This window comes from Colletotrichum phormii (genome assembly GCF_030913505.1).
Source record: "Colletotrichum phormii strain CBS 102054 chromosome Unknown BDP81scaffold_10, whole genome shotgun sequence".
NCBI classification, from domain to species: domain Eukaryota; kingdom Fungi; phylum Ascomycota; class Sordariomycetes; order Glomerellales; family Glomerellaceae; genus Colletotrichum; species Colletotrichum phormii.
The window spans coordinates 856,260-879,832 of record NW_026851452.1 but is presented as its reverse complement, the minus strand read 5'-3'; the positions used below and the strand labels follow the sequence as shown (position 1 = coordinate 879,832).

Below are 23,573 nucleotides of genomic sequence, written 5' to 3'. Positions count from 1 at the left end.
AAGGAAGTCAACCAAAAACAACCAAAAGGCAAGAACCTGAAGCTTGGTCTTCGTTAGCGCTTCTCCTGGGGTTCGTCAGGTTCCTCTCTGCTACAGGGGTACCCTCCAAGAATTTTCCACGTTAGTCCAATCTGGGACTTAGTGCCACCCCTGTTGCCAGGGCCGCTGGAAGAGGTGGGAAGGTACCCGCGCCCTGCGACTTCCTGAGGTGCTAGCATGTTGACCTACCTACCTAGGTACCTCATAGGCTCACATAGTAGGTAAGGTACCTTTCCACGCTTTCCACGCTTTCCACGCTTACCTCACCAGTGTAAGGTACCTACCTACCTGCCTGCCTACCTTGAGTCCGCGCCCCCAGTGGGAGCCGTGATGCCGTCCGCGGCGTCCTCGAGAAGCTTCAAGGTGTGCGCGGTTGCTGCTCGTCGCCGGCTGTTGCTGCGTTGGGTGCTTGTTATGATGTCGCCATGAGTACTCAGTAGGTCATAATGTAGCGAAGAGGAAGGCTCGATCGCGCGCTTGTCTCTTTCAACCTCGACACTTCCTGCCTCTTCTTAAGCTCAAGTGCGCCCATCTTTTCCCACCTGACAACTCATCCATTCCATCACCATCTCAATCCAAACAAACTTGCCCGGTCCACACCACAATCAAATCCCTCCAAAGCTCCAACACTCAGACCAGAACCAAGAATCACAACCACACCACTCCCAGAATTCAAATTGCCCGTCTTCTGGTGCTACTTCCCCAAAAAGCCAACCATCCACACACCCCCAGCAACAGTAACGGGTGCGAGTAATTATAGGAAAAGCCCCGTCCAGGTGTTGATGTAAGTCGCATGCCTGCCCGCCTCTCCGCCAAACCCGCACACGCCCCCCCCTTCCATGCTCTACCCCTGATTCGACTTCGCCTAATTTCGCGCCTGCGCGAGACGAGGAAGCCTTTTTCTACCCAGCTGTTCCCTCTCCCATCGTTGCCTGTTTCTCTCCCTCTTGATTCCTCACGAGCCTATTCCCGACATTCGTTGTTGACCTTTTTTGCTAAAATTACAGTAGTTCGATACCGATACCTAATACTCCTACACTCGTTCATCACTTAATTTTCAAGAAACAACCCAATCCGTCACAATGAAGAGCTTCACCTCCGTCCTCGTCGCCGGCTTCGCTGCCCTGGCCCAGGCTGTTCAGCTTACCAACACCAACTTCAACGTCCAGGCTGGTCAGCCTTTCGAGATCACCTGGTCTGATGCCTCTGGACCCGTCACTCTCACCCTGAAGAACGGCCCCAGCACCGACCTCAAGACCATCTCCACCATCGCCTGTAAGTCTACCTCGAGTACTGGTGAAATGTCATCTGATACTGACTTCCACTCCAGCTGGCCAGAGTGGTACCTCCTTCTCCTGGACTCCGTCCTCCACCCTCCCCAGCGACCAGTACGCCATCGAGATCTCGGATTCTACTGGCACTCCCAACTACTCTGAGCAATTCACCCTGACCACCTCCGTCACTGCTTCCGCCTCCGTCTCTTCGGCCTCTGCCTCGGCCTCTGCCTCCGCTTCCGCCTCCGCCACCATCACCACCACCGTCGCTGCTTCCACCATCACCTCTTCCGCCTCTGCCTCCTCCGCCTCTGCTGAGAGCAGCTCGGCCTCTTCCGCTGCTAACTCCACCGCTGCCTCCACTGTCTCTACCAGCACCCGCGCTAGCACCCGTACGTAAACCTCTATTCAAAGCAGAAGAAGCTTGACTAACATATTCAACAGGCACCAGCGCTACCAGCTCTTCTACCAGCTCTCCTACCACCGTCCCCGGCAGTGACGCTGTCCGCATGGGCTCTCCCATTGCTCTGATCGGCCTTACCGTCGCTGCCATGCTCTACTTCCAGTAAGCTGGTGGCTGTTGGGGATGTTTGGGCTGTCTCAGCCCAATGAATGGTATATGATGCGAACAAAGGTTATATTATAATACAGTAATGCGATCCAAGAACGAACAGGACCAGGAGTTGCATTTCACATGAAGCAAGCGGATCGAGTTGCAAATCGCTCTCGAAGATAGGGGATGATTAAGTAAACCTATCGGAAAACTTTGGGTCTGTAAACAATCAATTAGCAACTCAATGCATTGTTGCCTTTCCACATCTTGACTTTGCTGCTTGTGATCGTGTTTACTGTGTGACAAGGATTATTTCAACCCCGCGTCTTGACGTTGCCTGTTCAGGCTGCATGCATCGCATGACCGTTTGTCCTCGGTGAGGTGACATTTCCGTCTCCATCTCAAAGCGGTGTCACTCGACCTGCGGCTATCCCTCTCGGAAGCGGACGTGCGCTGCCTCTGGTATGGGGCCCATCATCCCATGTAATTCTGTGTACGGCGAGTAATCGTCGGATAGGTTTTCAAAGACAAACAGCATGCCATCAATCGTCGTCGTTCCTCCACACAGTTTCACTTCAACGTCTTTTCTTCCCTACATCCACAATACAAGGTAAGGTAGGTTTTTGGCACAGCCAATTGTTTCCCCCAGACAATAAAGCTGTTTCATGCTCCTTCTCTCTCTTTCGACCCAGATTAGTGGCTCAAACGACAGACCAAACCCACGTGGAGAAAAAGGAGGACGGGCCGCAGACTCCAGAGCTGACGTGGAGTTCGAGAAAAAAAGGGAGGGGCTCCGTCCATTGGAAGAAAGAAGCAACCAAAAACCCGCCCAAGCAGAGCCATCCTGCGATCGGCAAGTTCCCAGTGCTTCGGCCCCGCTTCCATGGCAAGGACACAGGAGGAGAGAAAACAAGGGGGGGAAAGGAAGACAACTGGACCTCATGTTCGACCGTTACTGCCGATCGCGTGAGCCAAAACGTGTAGTTTAATCGGTGGAGAAGCATGAAGCCAAGCAGGGAAACGTCCAATGGATTCAGGCGAGTAGAGACTGGTCGTGAAAGTGCAATCAACGAGACAGAATTCGATCTTGGATGGTATTTTTCGAAACTACTATAACTGACTGACTGCCGACTCCTCGATGCTTCTTCATCGCGTGTGTAGGAGAAAACAAGATATTGCTCAGGATCCTTTGTACATCATTGCTGTGTCACTGACGGAGAAATTGGATAACAGTCCAAGATTACGATACAATAAAAAAATTGCAGCGGTGGCGCTCCTTTTTTAAGCTTCTATTGGGGGGTAATTTTGCGCAACTGGAAATAGCAATGACAAGCTTCAGATGCGGTAGATAATGTTGATAATGATACAAGACGGCTTCAGAGGCGGCTCTTGGCCGCGGCCTTTGAGTCGTCCGACGCAATGAGTACGAGAACGCAAATGTCGTCAATCTTGCCACCGTGCCAGTTCTCCTGCGGGTAGTACTTCTGCACTCCCTTGGCGAAGGGGCCGTCGACGTTACGGTTGAGACTTGCTGACTTGGCGGCGGACGTGATCTCCGCCGCGAGCACGCTCTGTAAGGTGAGAAACTTTGTCGACGGTCGCTCTGAGGCGTCTTCGGCGGGTTTGGTGAAGGGCTTGAGATTGTCGACAATGCGGACGCCATTCTTCGTCATGAGCCATGCGCCTGTCGTTGTCATGACATTGCTAACAATACGCAGGATATCCTGGTTGAACAGATTGTCCCACACACCGTCTGTTGCGAAGACAATGATATCGCCGTGACGGAGGTCATGGCGAGTGACGTCGGCGTCTTTGGGGAAGTCGCATAGGTTCTGGCCACCGAACGCCGCCATTCGAGCGGCTACGCTGGGAGGCACGATTGAGAGCTGATAAGGAGTATTGAAGGCGTGCGTTTGGGGTTCGGAGTAGGTGTGTACGGCGTTCAATCGGAGCTGGATAAAGCCAGAGTCACCTAGGTTTGCAATGTCGAGATTGCCGTCTGAAGAGGCCACAGCAACGCAAGCTGTGCTGCCACCAGCAACGACAGTATTGTCTTCATTGATCGCCTGGTACCCCTTTTGCATCAGATCTTGCGCTCGTAGCGGCTCCTTATCGCCCGTGCCCTTTGTTGTAGGGTCGTCCTTGACGGTGCCATGTCCGTAGGCTGTCGAAGCCATGTAATCGCAGAAACCATGTGAGAAATCCGCCGGGTCAACACCGGAGTCTACCCAGCCGCCAACACCGTCAGCCACACCGACGGCTACCGCGCCGGAGTCGCCTACTCGACTGACGAAGAAAGCATCGTGTCCGCTGTCTGGTCTGGAGCGTTTGCTCCGGTTTTGCTGGATACGGTTGTACGGATTGAAGTGAAAGATGTGCGTTGATGGGTCGTAGGGGTGGTCTTTTGCGGTAAAGGACGCAGCAACGTGGTAGGATAGCTTCGTAGCCGAGTCGGACTTCATGCTTCTGGTTGTCGCAAAGTATCGCGGTGAGATGTGTGTCGGCGGGGTCGACTGGTGTCGGGCGAGATACCTCGAAAAGTTGATGGATGCTAAGGAACAATCAGTTAGCGACTGAGGGGATTTGATGTAAATCAAGGAGCATACCTTTTGATATCGGCCTTGTGGCAGGGAGGAGGACCAGAGGCTGGCGCAATACTGTCACCGCTGCGGCCATTGCTTCCAATGTGCTGCGATGTATAATGTTTCTTGGAGATGCGGTGCTTCCGCAGTCCGCATGTTAACCGTATCAATTGCTCGTTAGAAATGTGACTTGAATCACATAACCATACTGCGGATCCAAGATACTTCGGAGCGAGAAGCGCTTCTTCGACGCGAGCACTTGCGCAGCGGCAGATGGACAGACGATTTGTGATAGGTAGTCGCGTCTGAAAGGGAATGCAACGTCCACTTGATGTCATAAGAAAAAGGCCCCAACCCCAGATTCCCCAGGGATACTACCTACCCGGGGTATTCCCGCTGAGTCAGCTTTCAGCTGCTCCCGGTCCTAGATGCCGGTTTATTCCACACGAAAACTGGGGGAAGGAGGTGTGCGCTGCTTTAAGTCACCATCAGCCGGTAATCCGGATGGGGAGATATGATTGTCAAGATGCACGGCGAAGTAGTCTGGAAATTTGAACATCGATATCGTACTCACTTAACATTGATAATGTCATTGACTGAGGGTTTCTTGATATTGAAGATGTCTTGCTGAGTATTTATCCGGGGGCGCAAGGTAGGAGCTCGGGATTGAGGTCAAAAGCGGCAGAGGAAATGTGGTTTAAAATCACTCAGCAATGATTGGTTGAAGACCCCACTTTTCCGCTCCGGCCGCTTCGACACAATAACCGAGGGATTGAAGCAAACTTCCATGATGTCTTCCACTTCACTCAGAACCGCCACCAAGGATAATATTACGGTGAATCGCTGCTCTCCTACACCGCGCCCCGCCAATTCGCTGGAATCGCTCATCTTCCACTCGGTGTGTCAACAATCAATTCGTCTGCCTACATTTTCTGTCCAGTCAAACTCGAAAATCAACCGCCATAATGGCATCTCTCCGCTCTTCCACCCGCGTCTTGGGCTCGGCCACCAAGGCTGCTTTCCGCCCTGCCGTCACGATTCCTCGCCGTGGCCTGGCCACTCCTAGCGATCAAGTGCCTGCGACAAAGGAGCCCAAGATGAAGAAGTTCACCATCTACCGCTGGAACCCCGACACGCCGACCGAGAAGCCCAAGATGCAGGAGTACACGCTGGACCTGAACAAGACCGGACCCATGATGCTGGATGCATTGATTCGGATCAAGAACGAGCTGGACCCTACTCTTACCTTCCGTAGAAGTTGCAGAGAGGGTATCTGCGGTAGCTGCGCCATGAACATCAACGGCCAGAACACGCTGGCTTGCCTTTGTATGTGGACTCCTGAAGCACCCTTGTAGCCACCTGGCTTTGCAAGCTGCTGCAAGAACTAACGGCGATTCAATGCTAACAAGTATGAAAGGCCGCATTCCTTCAGAGAACGCTTCAGACGTCAAGGTCTACCCTCTGCCTCACACCTACGTCGTCAAGGACTTGGTGCCCGACTTGACCCAGTTCTACAAGCAATACCGCTCAATCAAGCCCTACCTTCAGAGAGACACTCCTGCCCCTGATGTACGTGATCTAGACTGCAGTATCTAGAACAATCCCAGCTGACCTCCAATACAGGGCAAGGAATACCGCCAGAGCGTCGCCGACCGAAAGAAGTTGAGCGGCCTCTACGAGTGCATTCTTTGCGCCTGCTGCTCAACCTCGTGCCCGTCTTACTGGTGGAACTCTGAGGAGTACCTGGGACCCGCCATCCTCCTCCAGTCCTACCGCTGGCTCGCCGACTCTCGCGATCAGAAGAAGGCCGAGCGCAAGGCTGCCCTCGACAACTCGATGAGCTTGTACCGTTGCCACACGATTCTCAACTGCACACGTGCCTGCCCCAAGGGCTTGAACCCCGGCAAGGCTATTGCCGAGATTAAGAAGCAGATGGCTTTCTAAGAAGCTAGAGAAGCTGCGGGGTCTACGTTTGGAATCATAATCTTGGGCGGCGCGATATTGGCTGTATACTAGGTAGTGTGTACTTTATGAGCATGGCTGGAGTTTGAACTCCTTGGACACACTAAAAGGGGACTTTGAATTCAGGCTTTCTTTTGTTTTCGTCAGCCCGCAGTAACTCATAGGAGTTTGGCCCTGTGTCCGAAAGTGCCTGAGCGACGAGATGAGAGGCAGGGCCTAGGGCCGAGATTGTTATGGCTCGTTTTGGAGCGAGCCAATTGAGGAGGGCGCAGAGAGCGCGATACCAGTGAGTTGCCACGGTAGATTTGTTTGCAACGGGGTGGCTTTACCATAGATACCTAGAGTAACCCTAAATTACTATTTTCAACACTTCACTTCTGCAGCGCGAAAGTTATTGTGGGGCAAATGCTCCAGTCGCAGATCTCTGCGCATAATCGAGTCGCCTTACTGGCAAGTACTCAGTTGAAGACAGAAAAAGTCTTTTTGGTTGGTGTTTCAATAGTCAGTATAGAGTCACGTTCTCTTTTTAGTTGAAACTGTGGTTTACTACCGAGGCTCTGTGCTGTTTGAAAGTGTGGCAAAGTAGAACTGCTGACGATGGGCGATTCTCGTCGTGAAGTCATGGACTTTCTCCTCCCCATCGACAAAGAGACCCAGTTCCACCCGCACCTCGGCAATGCCACTCGGGAACGGGCAAAGAGCACCCGTACGCAATTTAGCACGCGAACTGACAAGTTGCCAACAAGTCAATTAAACAGGAATGTCAAATTATAGAGACAATGATTGACCGCATCAACAAGAGACATTGACTTTTGGTAGTTGACTGTCTGTTAAGAATAGAACCTCGAGTTTCGGGCGGTTGATCAACGAAGGCTAAGCTTTCATCCGGTCGCACTGATGATACCCCGGAATCGATCTCGGAATTTGACGGGACTTTGCATGTGAACTATGCCCCGGAAACCAACTGTGGCTTGTCGTTGGTTGTGGCACAAGCCCACTAGCCATAGCTGATTTGGCCAATCACCGACAGTGTGATTACCCGAGGTGCCGAGCTGACTTATTGCAGAAGACGTGTGCGAGGTTTGCCGTGGTTTGTTCCGTACTTTTCTCCATACACTGGTAGGAGGTCTATCCATCACATAGAGACACCACCTCGTTTTGGAGACCAATTCAATTCGACGGTTAGTATTCCAAGTTCCAGGTACCTCTGGCACCATTTTACTAACAACTTAATTTCAGGCTTGACCTCTCTCTTCCGTCTTCCGATACCTTAACGGTCAGTACTGATTTATCCATCCACCCGTGCACACACGAGCGGCTTTCAACCCAACATCTTCAGCCATCCTCGCCTCCCCCCCTTCGCCTCCCGCAACTCGAGACGGAAAACACACAACCGCGACCGATACGAATACTGACACTGCGAGATAGTGCACACATCAATCATGGCCTCATCAATGGCGTTGAGGAGGTTTGCTGCCAAGCCTACTGTATGTCGCTCCTTTGATCCGACTCTGCATCTAGACAGGGCCTCGGCTTGATCAGTAGAACTAATACTTGGCAATCCCAGTTCTCACAGGCGCGCGCATTCTCCACGACCAGATCCGCCGCGCGGATTTACGCGAACCAGCACCTCCGCGCAAAGGAGGCTTCCCCCTACCTTTCTAGCAAGTACCCCGTCGTCGACCATGAGTACGATGCCATTGTTGTCGGTGCCGGTGGTGCTGGTCTGCGTGCCGCGTTCGGTCTCGCAGAGGCTGGCTTCAACACTGCCTGTATTTCAAAGCTTTTCCCTACCAGAAGTCACACTGTCGCCGCTCAGGGTGGCATCAACGCCGCTCTCGGAAACATGCACGAGGACGACTGGAGATGGCACATGTACGATACCGTCAAGGGTTCAGATTGGCTCGGTGACCAGGACGCTATTCACTACATGACCCGTGAGGCGCCCGCCTCCATTGTCGAGCTCGAGAACTACGGATGCCCCTTCTCCAGAACCGAGGATGGCAAGATGTGAGTAAAAGTGCTCAAATGCTCTAGCTCTCCGCAGATGCTAATATACCTCGGTCTATAGTTACCAGCGTGCTTTCGGTGGTCAGTCCCAGAAGTTCGGCAAGGGTGGACAGGCTTACAGATGCTGCGCTGCTGAGGATCGTACCGGTCACGCTCTTCTCCACACTCTTTATGGACAGTCTCTCCGTCACAACACCAACTACTTCATCGAATTTTTCGCTCTCGACCTCATTATGCAGGATGGCGAGTGCCGCGGTGTCGTCGCCTACAACCAGGAGGACGGCACTCTGCACCGTTTCCTTGCTAACCACACCGTCTTGGCTACTGGCGGATACGGACGTGCCTACTTCTCTTGCACATCTGCCCACACCTGCACTGGTGACGGTATGGCCATGGTTGCTCGTGCTGGTCTTCCTAACCAGGATCTGGAGTTCGTCCAATTCCACCCCACTGGTATCTACGGCGCTGGCTGCTTGATCACTGAGGGAGCTCGTGGTGAGGGTGGTTACCTTCTGAACTCCGAGGGTGAGCGCTTCATGGAGCGTTACGCCCCCACCGCCAAGGATCTTGCTTCCCGTGACGTCGTCTCCCGTTCCATGACCATGGAGATTCGCGAGGGACGTGGTGTGGGTGAGGAGAAGGATCACATTTTCCTGCAGCTCAGCCATCTGCCCGCCGAGGTCCTCCACGAGCGTCTGCCCGGTATCTCCGAGACAGCCGGCATTTTCGCCGGTGTCGACGTCCGCACTCAGCCTATTCCCGTTCTGCCCACCGTCCACTACAACATGGGTGGTATCCCTACCAAGTACACCGGTGAGGTTATCACTGTTGACGAGTCCGGCAACGACAAGGTCGTCCCTGGTCTGTTCGCCTGCGGTGAGGCCGCCTGTGTCTCCGTCCACGGTGCCAACCGTCTGGGTGCCAACTCTCTTCTCGACTTGGTCGTCTTCGGCCGTGCCGTTTCCCACACCATCCGTGACAAGTTCACCCCTGGTACCAAGCACAAGCCTTTGGCTGCTGATGCTGGTGCTGAGGCCATTGAGACTCTGGATGACGTTCGCACGCGCGAGGGTAGCAGAACCACCTCCGACGTTCGTCTGTCTATGCAGAAGGCTATGCAGACTGAGGTCAGCGTTTTCAGAACACAGGAGTCTCTGGACGAGGGTGTTCGCAAGATGACCGAGATTGACGCTCAGTTCCCTGATGTTTCCATCAAGGATAAGAGCATGATCTGGAACTCTGACTTAGTTGAGACCCTTGAGCTCCGCAACCTGTTAACCTGCGCGTAAGTTCCACTAAACACCACTTCTCTCATGAAGACGCTAATTAACCATTACTAGTTCCCAAACCGCCACTTCCGCCGCCGCCCGTAAGGAGTCCCGTGGTGCTCACGCTCGCGAGGACTTCCCCGACCGTGACGACGTCAACTGGATGAAGCACACCCTTTCCTTCCAAAAGAGCCCACACGGCAAGGTCGACCTCGGCTACCGTGGCGTCATTGCCAACACTCTGGACGAGAACGAGTGCAAGGCTGTTCCTCCCTTCAAGCGTGTGTACTAAACCTGTTATGATTAGAACCGGTGTCGGGTGTTGGTTGGAAATTCGGTTATGCGAGGAGAAGGAAAGACGAAGACGAGGGGGAGGGTCAGAGAGTGGCTGAAGGCAATATCAAAGGCAATCGTAATACCACGGCAACAATTTAGTTAATGATCGTGGGTGAGCCGCGTGGGGGATATCGCTACCTGGACCCTTTGGAATCAGGCTATTAGGGCTGGTGCATACACCGCAGGCTTTTGGGCTTTGGCTCTGGAGTTAAAAACGTGTAAAGTAGGAGGAGAAATTCATTTTGTTCAAAGACTACACTTGGGTTGCCTTTTCTCGTTTTCCTCGGCGCTTCGTCGGACAGTGCTGGGCAATTCACCATGTATGAGGCAAAGAGAACACGAGGACGTTACAAGAATCGTAACTGCAAAGGCTGTATCATTGCGTAAGAGACTGAAGTACCCTTATTGGGACTTGATAGCTAATATGTACAGTGAAGGGAATTATCTAGTCATTATACAGGATCATCAAACGTCATCTCGATCGGTCGCTACTCCTTTCATCCCATTCATAAACTTTTAGAGCGTTGGCGAGAGTCCTTAGTAGTCGGTTTGTAACGTGGAAGGGTCGACAGTCAAGCTGGGCGTGGGTGTGCACAGAGGCTTGGAGTACGACGGCCAGGGCTGGCAAACGGAGTGGCATCTACATTTTTTTTTTCGCAAGTCAGCAAACATGAAAAGTTCATACCGGACATGTGAAGCGGCATAAGGGAAGCAGCAAAACTCACCCGCCATACCACTGTCCGCACTCGTTGATGTAATCAATACACACGGTACGCGTGCTGCAGCTGTCGATCGACATCGCGGGCAGGGGACTAAAGCTAGGCGGCGCTCGCGTGATTGTCGGGCTGCGCGTGGGCACCGGTAAGCTGGGCCGAGTGGGCTTCGTGAACGGGGGCTTGGACGTCCTCGAGATTGTCGACTTGCTCAGCGTGGACTTGCAAGGCGGCATGGTGGGCCTCATTTGCGGCTGGCACATGTCGTAGCAGCCTCCCCATCTGATTCCGCATTCTGGGTTGATGCCGTCGAGGCACATTGTGCGAGGGCAGTCGGCGGCGTTGGAGGGCGGGACTTGGATCTGGGCGGCTGAGAGGCTGACGATGGCCAGTATTGTGAGGATGTTGTTTGAGAGCATCTTGACTCTTGTTTGTGTGATGCCTGTGAATTATGGAAGGATATCAGAATCTCTGCAGTGCTGTGTGATGTAGCTTGAGATGTAGAGGGACAGTTGTTGAATGGGTGATATCAGCTGTACCGGAGTTAAATGTTTTAACAAAGCCAGACATCAAGGTTGCTATATATGTTCCCAAGTTTGCCTCGAGGTTGTACGGGCCGGCGAGCTCTCCGATCTCCGTCATGAAGGGTAGCCACCAAGACGGGAAGACGGACACTAGCGCATGTAGGTTTGTGACTCTCTCGGCCGCAGGCGAGCTTGGTTCGCCCTGCCCAGCCTCAGCAGACGCAGCCCCGTTTTGGTAGTTCATTCCACGATAACCTCGAGTCGGTGGCAGAGTGGTCACCTCATCATTCTTGGAATGATCGCCAAGAGACGAGGAGACATGCTAGACCCGAGCGCAGATCACCCCAGGGCTGCGATGAATGGGATAGTGAGCGCATCCGGTTGGGAGCTGCCGAATTAGTGTGCGCCGCAGGATCAAGCCGGAAGGGTAGAGGACGGCTCCCCGATGATCTAGGATCGACGGTGAAGTCGATGTCTTACTCCTCGGGCTGTTTTCGAACAGTCCGAATTCCATTTGCAGTGCCGCAAAAAGGTTAGCAGGTTTTCGCTCCCGAGAATCAAAGGGATGAATGGATAGGATTGCGGGGGGCTAGAGGGTCATACAGACACACGACCTTTGTTCGTAATACTCTTCAGCTTCAGAGAGATTTGCGGGTGACGGAATAGGACAGAAAACGGTTTTCTGTGGGTTGTGATTACCATCCTTATCGATCGTGTCCGAGGAGAAGGATAGGATCTTTCTACGCAATACCCAGGCCTGGACCTCTTACATTGGCTTATACATAAAAATGCGGGTGATGTTCTCGAAGTTGTCTAGGCCAATTCGCAGAAACTCTCAAGTTATCCAGTAGCCAGTTTCCAGAAGAAGTCACCGGAGCGAGCCGACGTCAAGGTAGTACTACCCGTCGAGGCCCCGGATTTTCATATTCCTGCCAAGGCGCTTGTTTCAGGAGGGCGTCGATCTGGACCACCTTGTCAGCGAACGGTCTCCGCGGATAGATTTGGACCGGTGATCTCCCAGTCGCTTTGCAAGTCGCATCCGGTCCTTCGGATCAAAACGATCAGGGCGGTGCTTCGGTCCGTCTGCTCAGAGAAGCGCCCCGTGGCGAGCAGGGTCATCTGCGGGTAGTATTAGAGTAGGCATTAGCTCGGCCAGGAAATATTCCGAACTCACGCATTAGAATCATTGACCGGACCATATTGACTAGGTACCAAAGCTCCCAAGTGTGTGTAATGCTCTCAGTAATGCTCTCAGGAGTGTGGAACCAACAAACATGGTTTGAGAGGCCACAACCCCCTTTCACCGTTTAGAGGAATGTCGCCTCAGGTGGGTTCCAGGCAGGTGGCAGCTTGCTGTGAGAGCTTCTGCTCACCGCTTGGTAGTCGGCGATTAATGACATCAGTCTGATGATCCTTGAGACGTATGTTCGAAGGAACGTCATCTCGTATCTTGCGAGAGATGTTCGTCTTGGGATGCAAAAAGAGGCACCAAGCCTCGCAACGTGCAAAAGTTATGAATAGCAACGAGCATAGGTACTGCCGATTCCTTCTTCTCTGATTTCTAGTACTGATTTCTAGTAGTGCCCAGAAACTATTTTGACCCCTTCTACCTGCCCGACTTGGCCATCTGTCTTCCCCTCACGTCGTTTAAGTCAAGAACGTGTCAGTAGGAACGCGGGGAGGGACCACACACGTCGCACTGAGACATAAGCCATGGCAGACTCCTGGTCATCATATCGTCCGTCATTATTGCCTCGCTTTTGCACTTTGATTCTTCCTAAATAGTCACGAGGTTCCTTCCTTGATGAAAGTCAGACTGTTAGGGATCGCCACGCCTGAGTGAGACAGCCCCTTCTCGTATCACACATTCCTGGGCATGCCAATCGAATACGAATCACAAAAACGAGGCCGTCTTCAGCAAGGTCTATGGTTGGAACATAAAAAGTCAAGTGAAAAGAGGGAATCAAGATGAAGATACGTAGCACGAGGTGGGTTTGATCCCAACGGTTTGTTTCTGGGTGACCCGGTGATCATCCATGGAATCGTTCTCGAGACTCAGACTACATACTTCCCGAGTGGAAAGAATAGTAATCGAATGCTCTAAGTCATTGCCCTCGATATCTGACTCCCGAAGGAAAATGATAGATGGCCCATTGTTCATGGTCAATCATCATCAGACCTAGAAGGCACTACGATAGTCTCCGAAGCAAGAGGTCATTTCCACACAAGGACAATCGGCATGTGTTACTCAGTGTTTGAGTTGTAGGTTCACACTTACTCCCGTTCCTGTTTCAAGCAGTAACACACGTCGCCTTCCCAGTGTTTGGCCATATCCCAACGGCGAGTCCTCATGCATCTCCCCGAAAATTGTTTGACGAAACAGCCCCTTCTCACTCTCACGACAGCTAAGGTGATATATAGTACGGCAGTGAAGCATCATCCCGGGATTCAACGTTTGGGTCCTTTTAGTGACTGCCCCTTATCTGTTATTTTCTAACTCCCCTATGTACGCCTTTGCTGGTATCAATCAATGCTGTCCAAATGTGGACTGAAGTTCCACACATGCTAAGAAATTCTCTTCACCCTCCCTTATTTGTTCTCGAGGTACGCAATAGGGCCTAACCTTTTCAGCTCGGCAGCCTTGTGCTCAACTTCCCGGGACATGTTGCTCATGTACTGAGCCATCTTTTGCTGGTACTCGAGATTAGACGATCCGAGAATCTTGACTGCGAGAAGGGCAGCGTTGGTCGAGTTGTTGATACCGACCGTTGCCACGGGGCAGCCGCGAGGCATTTGGACGATGCTCAACAAGCTGTCGTGGCCGTCGAGGTGAGTGGCTTTGACGGGTACACCGATGACCGGCACTGTTGTCTCAGATGCCAGCATGCCTGGAAGATGGGCAGCACCGCCGGCTTTGGTTATGTTAGCATCATCCCCAAAGGGTCAATGATCATACGTAGACTTACCAGCTGCGATCAAGACCTTGATGCCACGCTGCGCGGCGGTCTTTCCAAGCTCAACCATGCGGTGGGGCGTACGGTGAGCAGATGTGATGTCGAGATCATACGGAACATCGAAATGCTCGAGAATCTCAAAGGCACCCTTCAAGACGTTGAGATCCGAGTCAGAGCCCATGGTAACAACGACCAAGGGCTTATCGGTGTTCCGGGAGCTGGTCTTCTTGGCAGGGGAGTCTTGCGGGCGGAGTTGGTCTGAAGAAGCATCAAGTCGCGCTTCGCGCATGTAGTTCACTTCCTTGATCAGAGGCGCTGCTAGCCTCTCCAAGCTAGAGTTGGCAGAGTGAGTCGTCACAGTGATGTGTCCAATCTTACGGCCCGGCTTGGACGACTTGCCGTAAAGGTGGAGGAAAACGTCCATGTTGTCATCGTACAAGGACGTGGTCAAGTCGACTAACTCGTCGTGGGAGTCTTCACGGGCACCGCCGAGAATGTTGAGCATCAGAGCGCCAGAGACGCGAGGCTGCAGCTTGATAGATCGCGGGAGCATGTCCAAGATGGAGTGGAGTTGCGCCTTGTACTGCGACATGTAGGGTACACCCTCGATAGTCCAGTGGCCTGAGTTGTGAGGACGGGGAGCAACCTCGTTGACGGTAATGGTGCCTATTATTAAGTTAGTTGATCCCCCAGGTTTTGAATCTCAGCCTACTGACCGTTTTTCAGCAAGAACATCTCCACAGCGAAGACACCTCTGCCCTTCACCGTCTTGATAACATCTCCAGCCACCTGGCGTGCCTTCTCACACACATCCGCACTAACTTGGCGGGGCGGGTAGTACACCTTGGTGCAGATACTCTCCTCGTGAATAGTCTCAACGGCCGGATAAGTATGGACCTTTCTCAGCTCGCCATCCTCATCCTCAGTCCGCACAACCATGACAGCCAGCTCCATCTCGAAAGGCACCCACTTCTCAGCGTAGAGTGAGAGCTTACCCATCGTCTGGATAGCCTCCTCGTAGTCCTCCGGGCCTCTAACCTTAAAGTTACCACGGCCGTCATACGAGCCCTTTCTCGCCTTCAGCATAAATGGAAATTGGAATGCCCTGTAAGCGGCCGTGAGGCTCTCAGGCATAGCAGGGCCGGATTCAATGGCCATCTGAGGGGCAATGGGGAGACCGCCCTTGGCAAAGTGCTCCTTTTGCAAGTACTTGTCTTGGATCAAGCGTAGAGTCTGCCAATGAGGGTGACAAGGCACTTTCTTGACGGTGCCCGGCGCAGTGATGACACCGCGAGTCGCAATCTCCTCGAGAACCTCAGTGTTAACGTGCTCGATTTCGACAGTGAGGACGTCACACATGGCAGCCAGTTCTCTGATCTTGGCCGGGTCCTTGAAGGAGCCCGTGACGTGCCGGCTGTTTTGGTTGGCTTGCTTCGCAGGACAATTGGCCTCGTCCAGAATCGCGATATCGATGCCGAGGGGCCCCGCGGCCTCGCACAACATTCGGCCCAACTGGCCGCCTCCAAGGAGGCCGATAACGGGCTTCTTGACCATTGTGAGAATCGACTCTGAGGTTGATATGGCGAGAATGCGGAGGTGAGTGGAAGCAAGGCAGCAAGAAGGAATAGTCCAGGTAAAAAGACGGGTGGAGAGAGTGTTTCCCGAGGGGAGAAACGACTCATTAATGCAAGCACATCGCTGGGGTAGAGCAAAGTTTTGACGCAGGAAGTTTACAGGTTTCTGCCTCATTGGGCAGGCGGTGAAAAATCACCCCGCCGTTATCGTCACCAGAGAGCCCCACCCCCACTATGACAGCCCAGGTGAGGATCGCCCATCTGGGTTGGACGGCACAGGCCCCCCCTGCTCCACTAAGAACCGCTGTAATTCTTCACTGCAGGCGCCTTCAACGTTCCATTAGGTTGTGAGTGAGTCCCGACTCGACTCATCCACGTTTCTCATCCAATCTCAACTCGGCCATTTCAACACTCATTCACTTTCGTGGGTGCTCGTATTGACGCCATGGCGGCCGACCTCTATAACGGAACTATTTCAGATAGGACACAGTGGGTTTCGAGACTTACATTTCAATCACTATGAGTCAAGGTGACTAACATTAAGTCACTTTACGTAGTCCTCTGAAAATATTCGATGCTGCCAAGAGCCAGGATAGATTTCTGAACGTCTCAGCTCCTATGGTGAGGTACAGTAAGGTAGTTAAACTTCGATGTCTCAAGACAAGAAGATCGTTGACTCATAATGCCACAGCTCGCTTTCCGTCAAACCGTCCACGAATACGGCACCGATCTCTGCTGGACACCCATGATCCTGTCGAAGGAGTTCAATCGCAACAACTTTGCCCGTGATAGTGGTTCGTTGACTCATGTGCGCCTCACTCCGCTAGGTTTTCACGGGCTAAACAATATACCAAGATCTCACAATATCTACTCGTGGAGTACAGCCCCCCACGATAGTTCAGTTTGGCGCAAACAGCCCTCTTGAGCTCGCCCGCTCATCATCTCTTGCCGCCCCTTTTATCAACGGTGTCGACCTCAACTGCGGGTGCCCTCAGTCATGGGCTTGTGCAGAGACCCTTGGTGCCGCTCTCATGGAGCAGCGCGAGCTCGTGCGAGACATGGTCATTGAGACTCGTCAACGCTTAGCTAGTGATGGCTGGCATGTTGGTAAGGAGCGGGATATCGACAGTCCAAAGGGGAGGAGCGTCAGCGTCAAGATCCGTGTGCACAAGGACTTGAGGTTAGTGAACCTTACCCCCCGAGTTTCTCGCTCACATTATCTACGGAGCCATCCTCTACAGAATCGTTCTCCGCTGACTCACATGCTCCATTACTTAGGAAGACGATGGACTTCATCGACACCGTCATTGGCAACCCCCTGAACCGCAACATCGACTTCTTGACGATCCACCCCCGTACCCGTCACACGGCGTCCACTACCCCTATTAACACCGAATCTCTTGGTACTCTCCTCGAGAAGTACGGCGATACGCTCCCAATTCTCCTATCCGGCGATGTCTTCTCCATGGCAACATTGCCTCTCTCAACAGTTTCCAAAGCCCCAGAAGAACCTTCAGGACCCACAACGATCAACGACCACAATGGCTACACAGACTTCACCCCCAGTGGCACCAAGCTAGCAGGTCTCATGTCTGCCCGGGGTATCCTCGCAAACCCTGCTCTTTACGCCGGATTCGAGTCTTGTCAGTGGGAGGCTGTCGAATGCTTCATGCGCCATGTCGTCCGCGCCCCGATGCCAGTGAAGCTCGTTCAGCATCACCTCCACGAGATGTGCGGACCAGGTATGGGTCCCGACAAGCGTGCTTTGCTGAATCGACAGGAGAGAGCAACACTACTCGCTCTAGACAATATGGTGGACGTGATGGATTTCTTGGATGATGCAATCAATCGTAAGACGGGCAGGACGGAAGGACTTCATCGAGAGCCGAGACGTAGCTCAACAATTCCTATACCGTGGCCTGCTACCCTCTCAGTTTGCAGCAATGTTTGACTTTAGGAATGATGCATTCGCTATGAATTGTAATCACTACCAAGGTATTCCCTAACTTTGCAAAGTATCGCTTGCGTCATGACCTCTGCAAAACTACCGCCCTATGAACGCCGTATCTCTGAAAGCGTGCTGTGACTCTTGCACAAACCAGGATGTTTGCGCTTGGAGGCGCCTTGAGAGCATGACCAATATGCTACATAAGCGTCGTCTTGTTCCCATCGACGCTTTGTCCGAATACCTGCCTTGAAATGCGATGGACCTCCAACGCCCGTGGTCCGTAGAATTATTACAATGTTACAGGTTAAGGTAGAGCTCCTAGTCCAAAACCTCCCCTTCATCTTCATCGGAGAGTCGTGCTCGTTTCTGTTCTCTGCCCTCGGAATCCGAGTCAACTTCCTTCCTCTTTCCTGGGGACGTCAGACTGTTGCCATTTGCTCTCTCCGGCTCCTTAAGCGTGGCCTGCGACCCAGACTCGGTATTAGTGACATCGTCGCGGCCATTAGCCCGAGCTCTTGGGCTCTGTGTTCCTCTGTCCAGCTCAAAAGGCGTGCCTGCTGTAGACGAGAGGGCGTCTTGGCTCATCGGATCCCTCGGCTGTCTAGTATTGGCCAGGTCAAAGGCCGGCGATGGCAAGGACGGGTTCTGTTTCCGGAGCGGGTTCTCAGTGTAGAATTGGCGGACAATGTCAATGGCCTTGGCACACTTGTCCTCGTTTCCTTTCAGCGCCCTCCACCACGGTTCGCCGTTGACGTCTTCGATCTTTTGCTGTGTGTGTATACTGGCGAAGAAGATGGCACTGATGGCAACGTCGCGTGCTTCGAGCAGCAGAGGGATGGAAGTGAGGCAGGCGTCGCTGCAGAACGCCCAGGCCGACTGCCTCAGATGCTTGTTGTGGACAATATCGAGTTGGCCGAGAAGCTCGAAGAGACGCTGGTAAGGATTTTCCACCATGAGGTCGAATGTGAGGTATTCCAGCATCAACTCCTCGTACATGAGAATGCTGTCTCTCCATCGCCAGTACTCCTTGCTCATCTCATCTATCATCAGCTTAGGGTTCTTCTGGGCGACCTTTGCCACTGTAATGATAATTTCCTTCGTCTTCCGGCAGTTTTCTTCTGTCTTATTCGCGAGAAAGAGCGCAGTGGCGGCAATATTCTGTTCAGTCGATTCCGTCAGCATTGGTTCAGCTTGAGCCTTTTGGGTCCCTCGTTTGGATCTGGGAAGTGCGGGTTGCGCCTGACACTCATAAGACACAACCACGATCGTCGTTAAACAGGGGATTGAACAGAGGTATGTCTCACGTAGTGATGGATGCCGCCCTTCTCTTCTACCATACTGTATCGCATGTAGAACCGGTGGAAGAAGACACCTGCAACCCAAAGGGTGATTTGGGGCAGGTCAAGAAGAACTCCGGCCTGGTATATGAAGTTGACACCCTTCGCGCGTCTTAGGCGCTCCTCTGCTGGCGAAATGCCATCTAGGATACTCGGTGTGCTCAAGGTCTCGTCGGGGGTGAAGTACCACTGATTGGGCGGAGGTCCTGGTGATTGCGCTCTTGAGCGCTGTGGCGAACGCATGTCTCGTTGAGAATGGGGGTGCGGAGGCGAGGTCCGCGATGAATGTGTCGGAGGAGATGGAGCTGCAGGCGGCACTTCAAGGCGACGCGCAGGAGATTTGGATTGCCGGTCTGGTCGTGGAGGACCCGGGGGGAGTGTGGGAGGCTGGTAGGCCTCTCTCGAAGGCCGGTAGCGATCGATACTAGCCATCGCCGCGAAGTTATTGTGATACTTTCAAGTCGGCGATTGGTAAGAGTTGATGTGAGAGGCTGATCATGGGTGAAATGGCGCTCGCCGTCGCAAGTGGTAGTGTTGGATGATGGTGGAATCGCTTTCCTTGGTTTAGCTGAGGTGGATTTTCGACCCTGTTTGAGTCGCGTTATCTTATCACTACAGCCACGTGATCACTTTAGACCCCTGCTAAGGTACCTATCTCCGGCCAGCAGGGCGGGTACATCGGACGGGAAGCTCGAAGATGGTAATCAGTTAGGGAGGTACGGTATTCGTTCGGTAAGTTGATTGATATCGAATTCTGGCAATTAAGAGCATACTTCAGAGATATTATCATTTTTGTGGAGAGTACGGGTTTTGAGAACGAGGAGTGTTGAAATTACTTACACCATGCTCGAGCTCTGGCAGAGGCTATCGCCCTTCAATGTAGGTAGGCACGTCGTAGGATGGACACCCGGCACCTTATGTAAGCTTGAGATGTACACGGACACACGGACCAAGTTGCTGAGGTGTCTTCGTACCTGCAGCAATTGCCCCTTCCGAATCAGGCAACAAGGCATCAATCATCTTAGTACGCACTTTCCCTGCTGAAGCTGGCCGTGACGCGAGCATGGAGCTGCCTGAGCTATCCCCCAGGTCAACGTCAAAGAACCCCATCTCCATTCCAATCATCACCAAGCCCAACACTTCCACGAACACCAACGAGAGCCCGCTCAGAAATAATTCTCTACCCTCATCACACCTTACCGACCGAATAATTTCGACAGACTTCCCCGCCTGCTGACCGCCGAGATGGACAGCCTTGTGGCCAAGTACAGCCGCCCGGCGTTCGAGCAACACAACACCTTCAGAGACGATGAGCAGGAGGACCTTGAGCTGCTGGGCGGAGCGCCGCCGCTGTCATTGAAGTTTGCTATGCCCCCAGTCGCACATGTGAGTCTATCTCTTGACTGGTTTTCCGTTTGAACCTGAGATGCACAATCAGACTAACATTGGAACCCCTCAATCCAGCCCTCATCCTGGCTCCGTGCAGCAACAGACGACCGAGCCAACCCCGACTGCCCCATCAAGATTGCCCACGGCACAACGACCCTCGCCTTCCGTTTCCAAGGCGGTATCATCGTCGCAACCGACTCCCGTGCTACTGCTGGAAACTGGATTGCTTCGCAAACGGTCAAGAAGGTCATTGAGATCAACTCGGTGCTTCTGGGCACCATGGCCGGCGGTGCCGCTGACTGTCAGTACTGGCTCGCATGGTTGGGCATGCAGTGCCGCCTCCACGAACTCCGCCACAAGCGCCGCATTTCTGTCGCCGCGGCGTCCAAGATTCTCGCCAACCTCGTCTACTCGTACAAGGGCATGGGCCTCAGCATGGGTACCATGTGTGCCGGCGTAACGAAGGAGGAGGGCCCCGCTCTGTACTACGTCGACTCGGACGGCACTCGCCTGCCTGGCAACCTCTTCTGTGTCGGCAGTGGTCAGACTTTCGCCTACGGTGTTCTGGACGCCGAGTACCGCTACGACTTGACCGACCAAGAAGCTCTCGACCTCGGTAGCCGAAGTATCCTTGCCGCTACGCACCGTGACGCCTACTCTGGTGGTTTCATCAACCTCTACCACGTCAAGGAGGAGGGCTGGGTCAAGCATGGCTTCAACGACACGAATCCCATCTTCTGGAAGACGAAGCTGGAGAAGGGCGAATTCACCAACGTTACTGCCGACTTGGACTAGATGTCGGTGGAGAAGGACAGTGACTTGGTGCCGCTGAAATCATACGTGTTATGGAGCTCCCTCCAGAATACCGCGTTCAGCCGGTCTTCAGGCGACCTGAGACCGAACCTCGCTCCGGTGCCGCTTTTGCCGGGCCAGAGCGATGTATCTCACCTATCACTATGACATGCAAGGAGACAAGACAGTGGTACTTCCTTGCACACGAATGAATAGAACGGTTACGACAGGCAAATCGAGCGCAATCGCAGAATCGAGCATGGCTTGTCAGGTTTTCCCTTTCGACATCCGTACTCTCAAGGGAGAGTGCAGTTGTTGTGTAACTTGTACACTAGATTATGATACAAGTTCATTCTCATGCGTCTTCTGCATTGTTATTACAGGTGATGTTAAAACAAGAACTGGGTATCATGAGCTTTTAATGTTCTTTTCTTCTCCATCCAGGGACACCCAGGATCCCACCCTCTTCGCTAGCAGGGTCAATCGACCACTTGCGCTCGGGATGTACGGAAAGCAAACTTTCCCAGCCAGCTTCATACATCTCCATGCCACTCCATGCAATCATAGCCGCATTGTCCGTACACAACGCCGGCGGTGGCGCCGTGATCTCCAAGTGCCCGAACCCGCGGACATCGAGCATCTTCCGCAGCACGTGCATGAGGAAGCGGTTGCTTGCGACCCCGCCGCTTACGACGAGTGTTTTCAGTGCATCTTTCAGCTCCGGCTCGGCGGCGAGGGCGAGGAAGATGCGAGTGGCCAAGTGTTCGAATAGGAGACGCATGGTGGCGCGGGCGAGGGTCCGTCGTTCTTCGAGGGACATGGAGTCGCCTTTTGCTGTGGCGATTCTGCGGACCTCGCTGCCTAGACCGTTGAACTCGTAGGATAGGGCGCGGGAGGTGGAGAGGGGAGGGTGGAGGGTCCAGGAGTAGGGCGGGGGAGCGGTGTACGGCGCGATTTCGTCGACGCGGCGGAGAGGAGGGGTGTATTTGTAGTCGTAGTCGTGCTGGCTTGGGGGGTCTGATGGCGATGTAGAGGAGGGAAACGAGTCGGGGAAGGCGAAGCGTTCGAGGAGGGCGCCGTACATGACGTCTCCGTGAGATGCTAGCATGTCTGGCGGGAGGATATGGCGAGCGGCCTTGTCAAGGGCGTCGCCCACGGCGATGTTGTCAGAGGAGGCGAGTATGCGGTGGGATGTGAGGGAGCGGGAGTGGACTAGCTGGGTGTGGCCGCCGGAGACTAGGAGGGTGAGGAAGGGGTATTCTGGTTTTATAGCGGTGGCATCGGGTGTCGCTGGGGAGGAGGTGGACGAGGACGCTGTAGATGTCGTCGGGTCCTGGCGGGCGAGCGCGGAGACGAGACGCGGGGTGAGGGCGTGGGCTTGCATGTGGTTCACGCCCAGGAGCGGTACCTGCCAGGCTGTCGCGAGGCCTTTTGCCGTTGAGAGCCCGGAGGCGAGGTTCGCGGACATGCCGGGGCCGCGGGTCACCGTCACGAAGTCGGGTTTCTGGCGCAGAGTGCCGGCAACTGTGAGCGTGTTGTTGCGTAATGAACCGACCTCTCGTGCGAGAGTGCGACCTCCCCCTTTTACTCCTTCTTGTATTACGTCGCCGTCATCGTGGCTTCGAGCTTTTGCTTCGGTGGCCGGGGGCAGAGACGAGAGGGCTTCGGCGATGAGGGGCGCGAGTGAGGCGTCGTGGGAGCGTAGGGCGACGGGCGGGTAGACGCCGCCGTAGGCCGTGCTGTCGCATGTGATTTTGCGGTGAAAGTGGAGGGTTGCGCGGCCGAGGGGGCCGGGGTCTTTGGAGAGGAGGGCGACGCAGGTGTCGTCGCACGAGGTTTCGATTGCGAGGGTCAGGAGGGTGCGGTGCTGGTGTTGGTTTCGTTGTCGAAAGAGTGCCGGCCGCACATGCGATGCTGGGGTGGCTGCCGGGTTACCGTGAACGGTTCGATGGGGGATAAGAGATGGGGCACGCCATCTTTGGAGGATCGTGAGGGGATGTCGGCGCATTGAGGGGGTTTTTGTGTGGACATTGGTGTTGGGAATTGCTTCGTAGGAGGAGGGTCGCGATGCGCTGATGAGAAGTTCCGGAGCTCTTATCTTATCAGTTATAATCTTATCGGCCGTCTTCACCGAGTGCTCACCGACTTACACGCTTCCACACCAAGCTGAGATTCGAGCACGCCAGCACAACGCCTGGTATATCGCCCAGGCCCCGAACCATTTTAGTTATTCCAATGAGAGAAGAGAAACCCTGCCAGTCTGTCAAGAAACCTGTTCCCGGATAAGTCTCCTTCTGCTTTTGTGAGGAAGGGCACTG

The 23,573-nt window shown here is 53.7% G+C and overlaps 10 protein-coding genes across 10 annotated transcripts; 5 read left to right on the top strand and 5 right to left on the bottom strand.

Annotated features, from left to right (window-relative positions):
- Positions 1 to 1,121: 1,121 nt before the first annotated feature.
- BDP81DRAFT_449665 (Ser-Thr-rich glycosyl-phosphatidyl-inositol-anchored membrane family-domain-containing protein) lies at positions 1,122 to 1,882 on the top strand (the record flags this gene model as incomplete). Its single annotated transcript, XM_060592441.1, has 3 exons — positions 1,122 to 1,314; positions 1,370 to 1,705; positions 1,758 to 1,882. The coding sequence occupies 3 exons, from the start codon at positions 1,122 to 1,124 to the stop codon at positions 1,880 to 1,882; spliced, it is 654 nt and encodes a 217-aa protein (XP_060445279.1).
- Positions 1,883 to 3,242: 1,360 nt separating this feature from the next.
- BDP81DRAFT_461113 (5-azacytidine resistance protein azr1) lies at positions 3,243 to 4,542 on the bottom strand (the record flags this gene model as incomplete). The annotated part of the gene is made up of 2 exons (XM_060593734.1): positions 3,243 to 4,417; positions 4,473 to 4,542. 2 exons carry the CDS (start codon positions 4,540 to 4,542, stop codon positions 3,243 to 3,245), a joined length of 1,245 nt encoding a protein of 414 aa, XP_060445278.1.
- An 871-nt stretch (positions 4,543 to 5,413) lies between these two features.
- Positions 5,414 to 6,392, top strand: BDP81DRAFT_394331 (succinate dehydrogenase iron-sulfur subunit; the record flags this gene model as incomplete). The annotated part of the gene is made up of 3 exons (XM_060587943.1): positions 5,414 to 5,774; positions 5,866 to 6,017; positions 6,072 to 6,392. The coding sequence occupies 3 exons, from the start codon at positions 5,414 to 5,416 to the stop codon at positions 6,390 to 6,392; spliced, it is 834 nt and encodes a 277-aa protein (XP_060445277.1).
- A 1,460-nt stretch (positions 6,393 to 7,852) lies between these two features.
- On the top strand, positions 7,853 to 9,980 carry BDP81DRAFT_449662 (succinate dehydrogenase; the record flags this gene model as incomplete). The annotated part of the gene is made up of 4 exons (XM_060592440.1): positions 7,853 to 7,897; positions 7,978 to 8,420; positions 8,482 to 9,705; positions 9,761 to 9,980. 4 exons carry the CDS (start codon positions 7,853 to 7,855, stop codon positions 9,978 to 9,980), a joined length of 1,932 nt encoding a protein of 643 aa, XP_060445276.1.
- A 130-nt stretch (positions 9,981 to 10,110) lies between these two features.
- BDP81DRAFT_428077 (uncharacterized protein) lies at positions 10,111 to 11,343 on the bottom strand. The gene is made up of 2 exons (XM_060590399.1): positions 10,750 to 11,343; positions 10,111 to 10,664 (listed from the first exon to the last, which is right to left on the bottom strand). Exons 1-2 carry the CDS (start codon positions 11,154 to 11,156, stop codon positions 10,562 to 10,564), a joined length of 510 nt encoding a protein of 169 aa, XP_060445275.1. The 5' UTR covers positions 11,157 to 11,343; the 3' UTR covers positions 10,111 to 10,561.
- Positions 11,344 to 13,850: 2,507 nt separating this feature from the next.
- On the bottom strand, positions 13,851 to 15,769 carry BDP81DRAFT_461110 (phosphoribosylaminoimidazole carboxylase; the record flags this gene model as incomplete). Its single annotated transcript, XM_060593733.1, has 3 exons — positions 13,851 to 14,173; positions 14,228 to 14,881; positions 14,932 to 15,769. 3 exons carry the CDS (start codon positions 15,767 to 15,769, stop codon positions 13,851 to 13,853), a joined length of 1,815 nt encoding a protein of 604 aa, XP_060445274.1.
- A 465-nt stretch (positions 15,770 to 16,234) lies between these two features.
- BDP81DRAFT_461109 (dihydrouridine synthase) lies at positions 16,235 to 17,740 on the top strand (the record flags this gene model as incomplete). Its single annotated transcript, XM_060593732.1, has 5 exons — positions 16,235 to 16,278; positions 16,347 to 16,410; positions 16,481 to 16,583; positions 16,645 to 16,969; positions 17,068 to 17,740. The coding sequence occupies 5 exons, from the start codon at positions 16,235 to 16,237 to the stop codon at positions 17,738 to 17,740; spliced, it is 1,209 nt and encodes a 402-aa protein (XP_060445273.1).
- A 157-nt stretch (positions 17,741 to 17,897) lies between these two features.
- BDP81DRAFT_26316 (cyclin-K) lies at positions 17,898 to 19,605 on the bottom strand. Its single transcript, XM_060582891.1, has 2 exons — positions 19,042 to 19,605; positions 17,898 to 18,976 (listed from the first exon to the last, which is right to left on the bottom strand). The coding sequence occupies exons 1-2, from the start codon at positions 19,504 to 19,506 to the stop codon at positions 18,056 to 18,058; spliced, it is 1,386 nt and encodes a 461-aa protein (XP_060445272.1). The 5' UTR covers positions 19,507 to 19,605; the 3' UTR covers positions 17,898 to 18,055.
- A 714-nt stretch (positions 19,606 to 20,319) lies between these two features.
- On the top strand, positions 20,320 to 21,258 carry BDP81DRAFT_461107 (proteasome component PRE2; the record flags this gene model as incomplete). Its single annotated transcript, XM_060593731.1, has 2 exons — positions 20,320 to 20,460; positions 20,539 to 21,258. The coding sequence occupies 2 exons, from the start codon at positions 20,320 to 20,322 to the stop codon at positions 21,256 to 21,258; spliced, it is 861 nt and encodes a 286-aa protein (XP_060445271.1).
- Positions 21,259 to 21,673: 415 nt separating this feature from the next.
- Positions 21,674 to 23,263, bottom strand: BDP81DRAFT_319797 (glycoprotease; the record flags this gene model as incomplete). Its single annotated transcript, XM_060584470.1, has 2 exons — positions 21,674 to 22,810; positions 22,859 to 23,263. The coding sequence occupies 2 exons, from the start codon at positions 23,261 to 23,263 to the stop codon at positions 21,674 to 21,676; spliced, it is 1,542 nt and encodes a 513-aa protein (XP_060445270.1).
- Between the last annotated feature and the right edge of the window lie 310 nt (positions 23,264 to 23,573).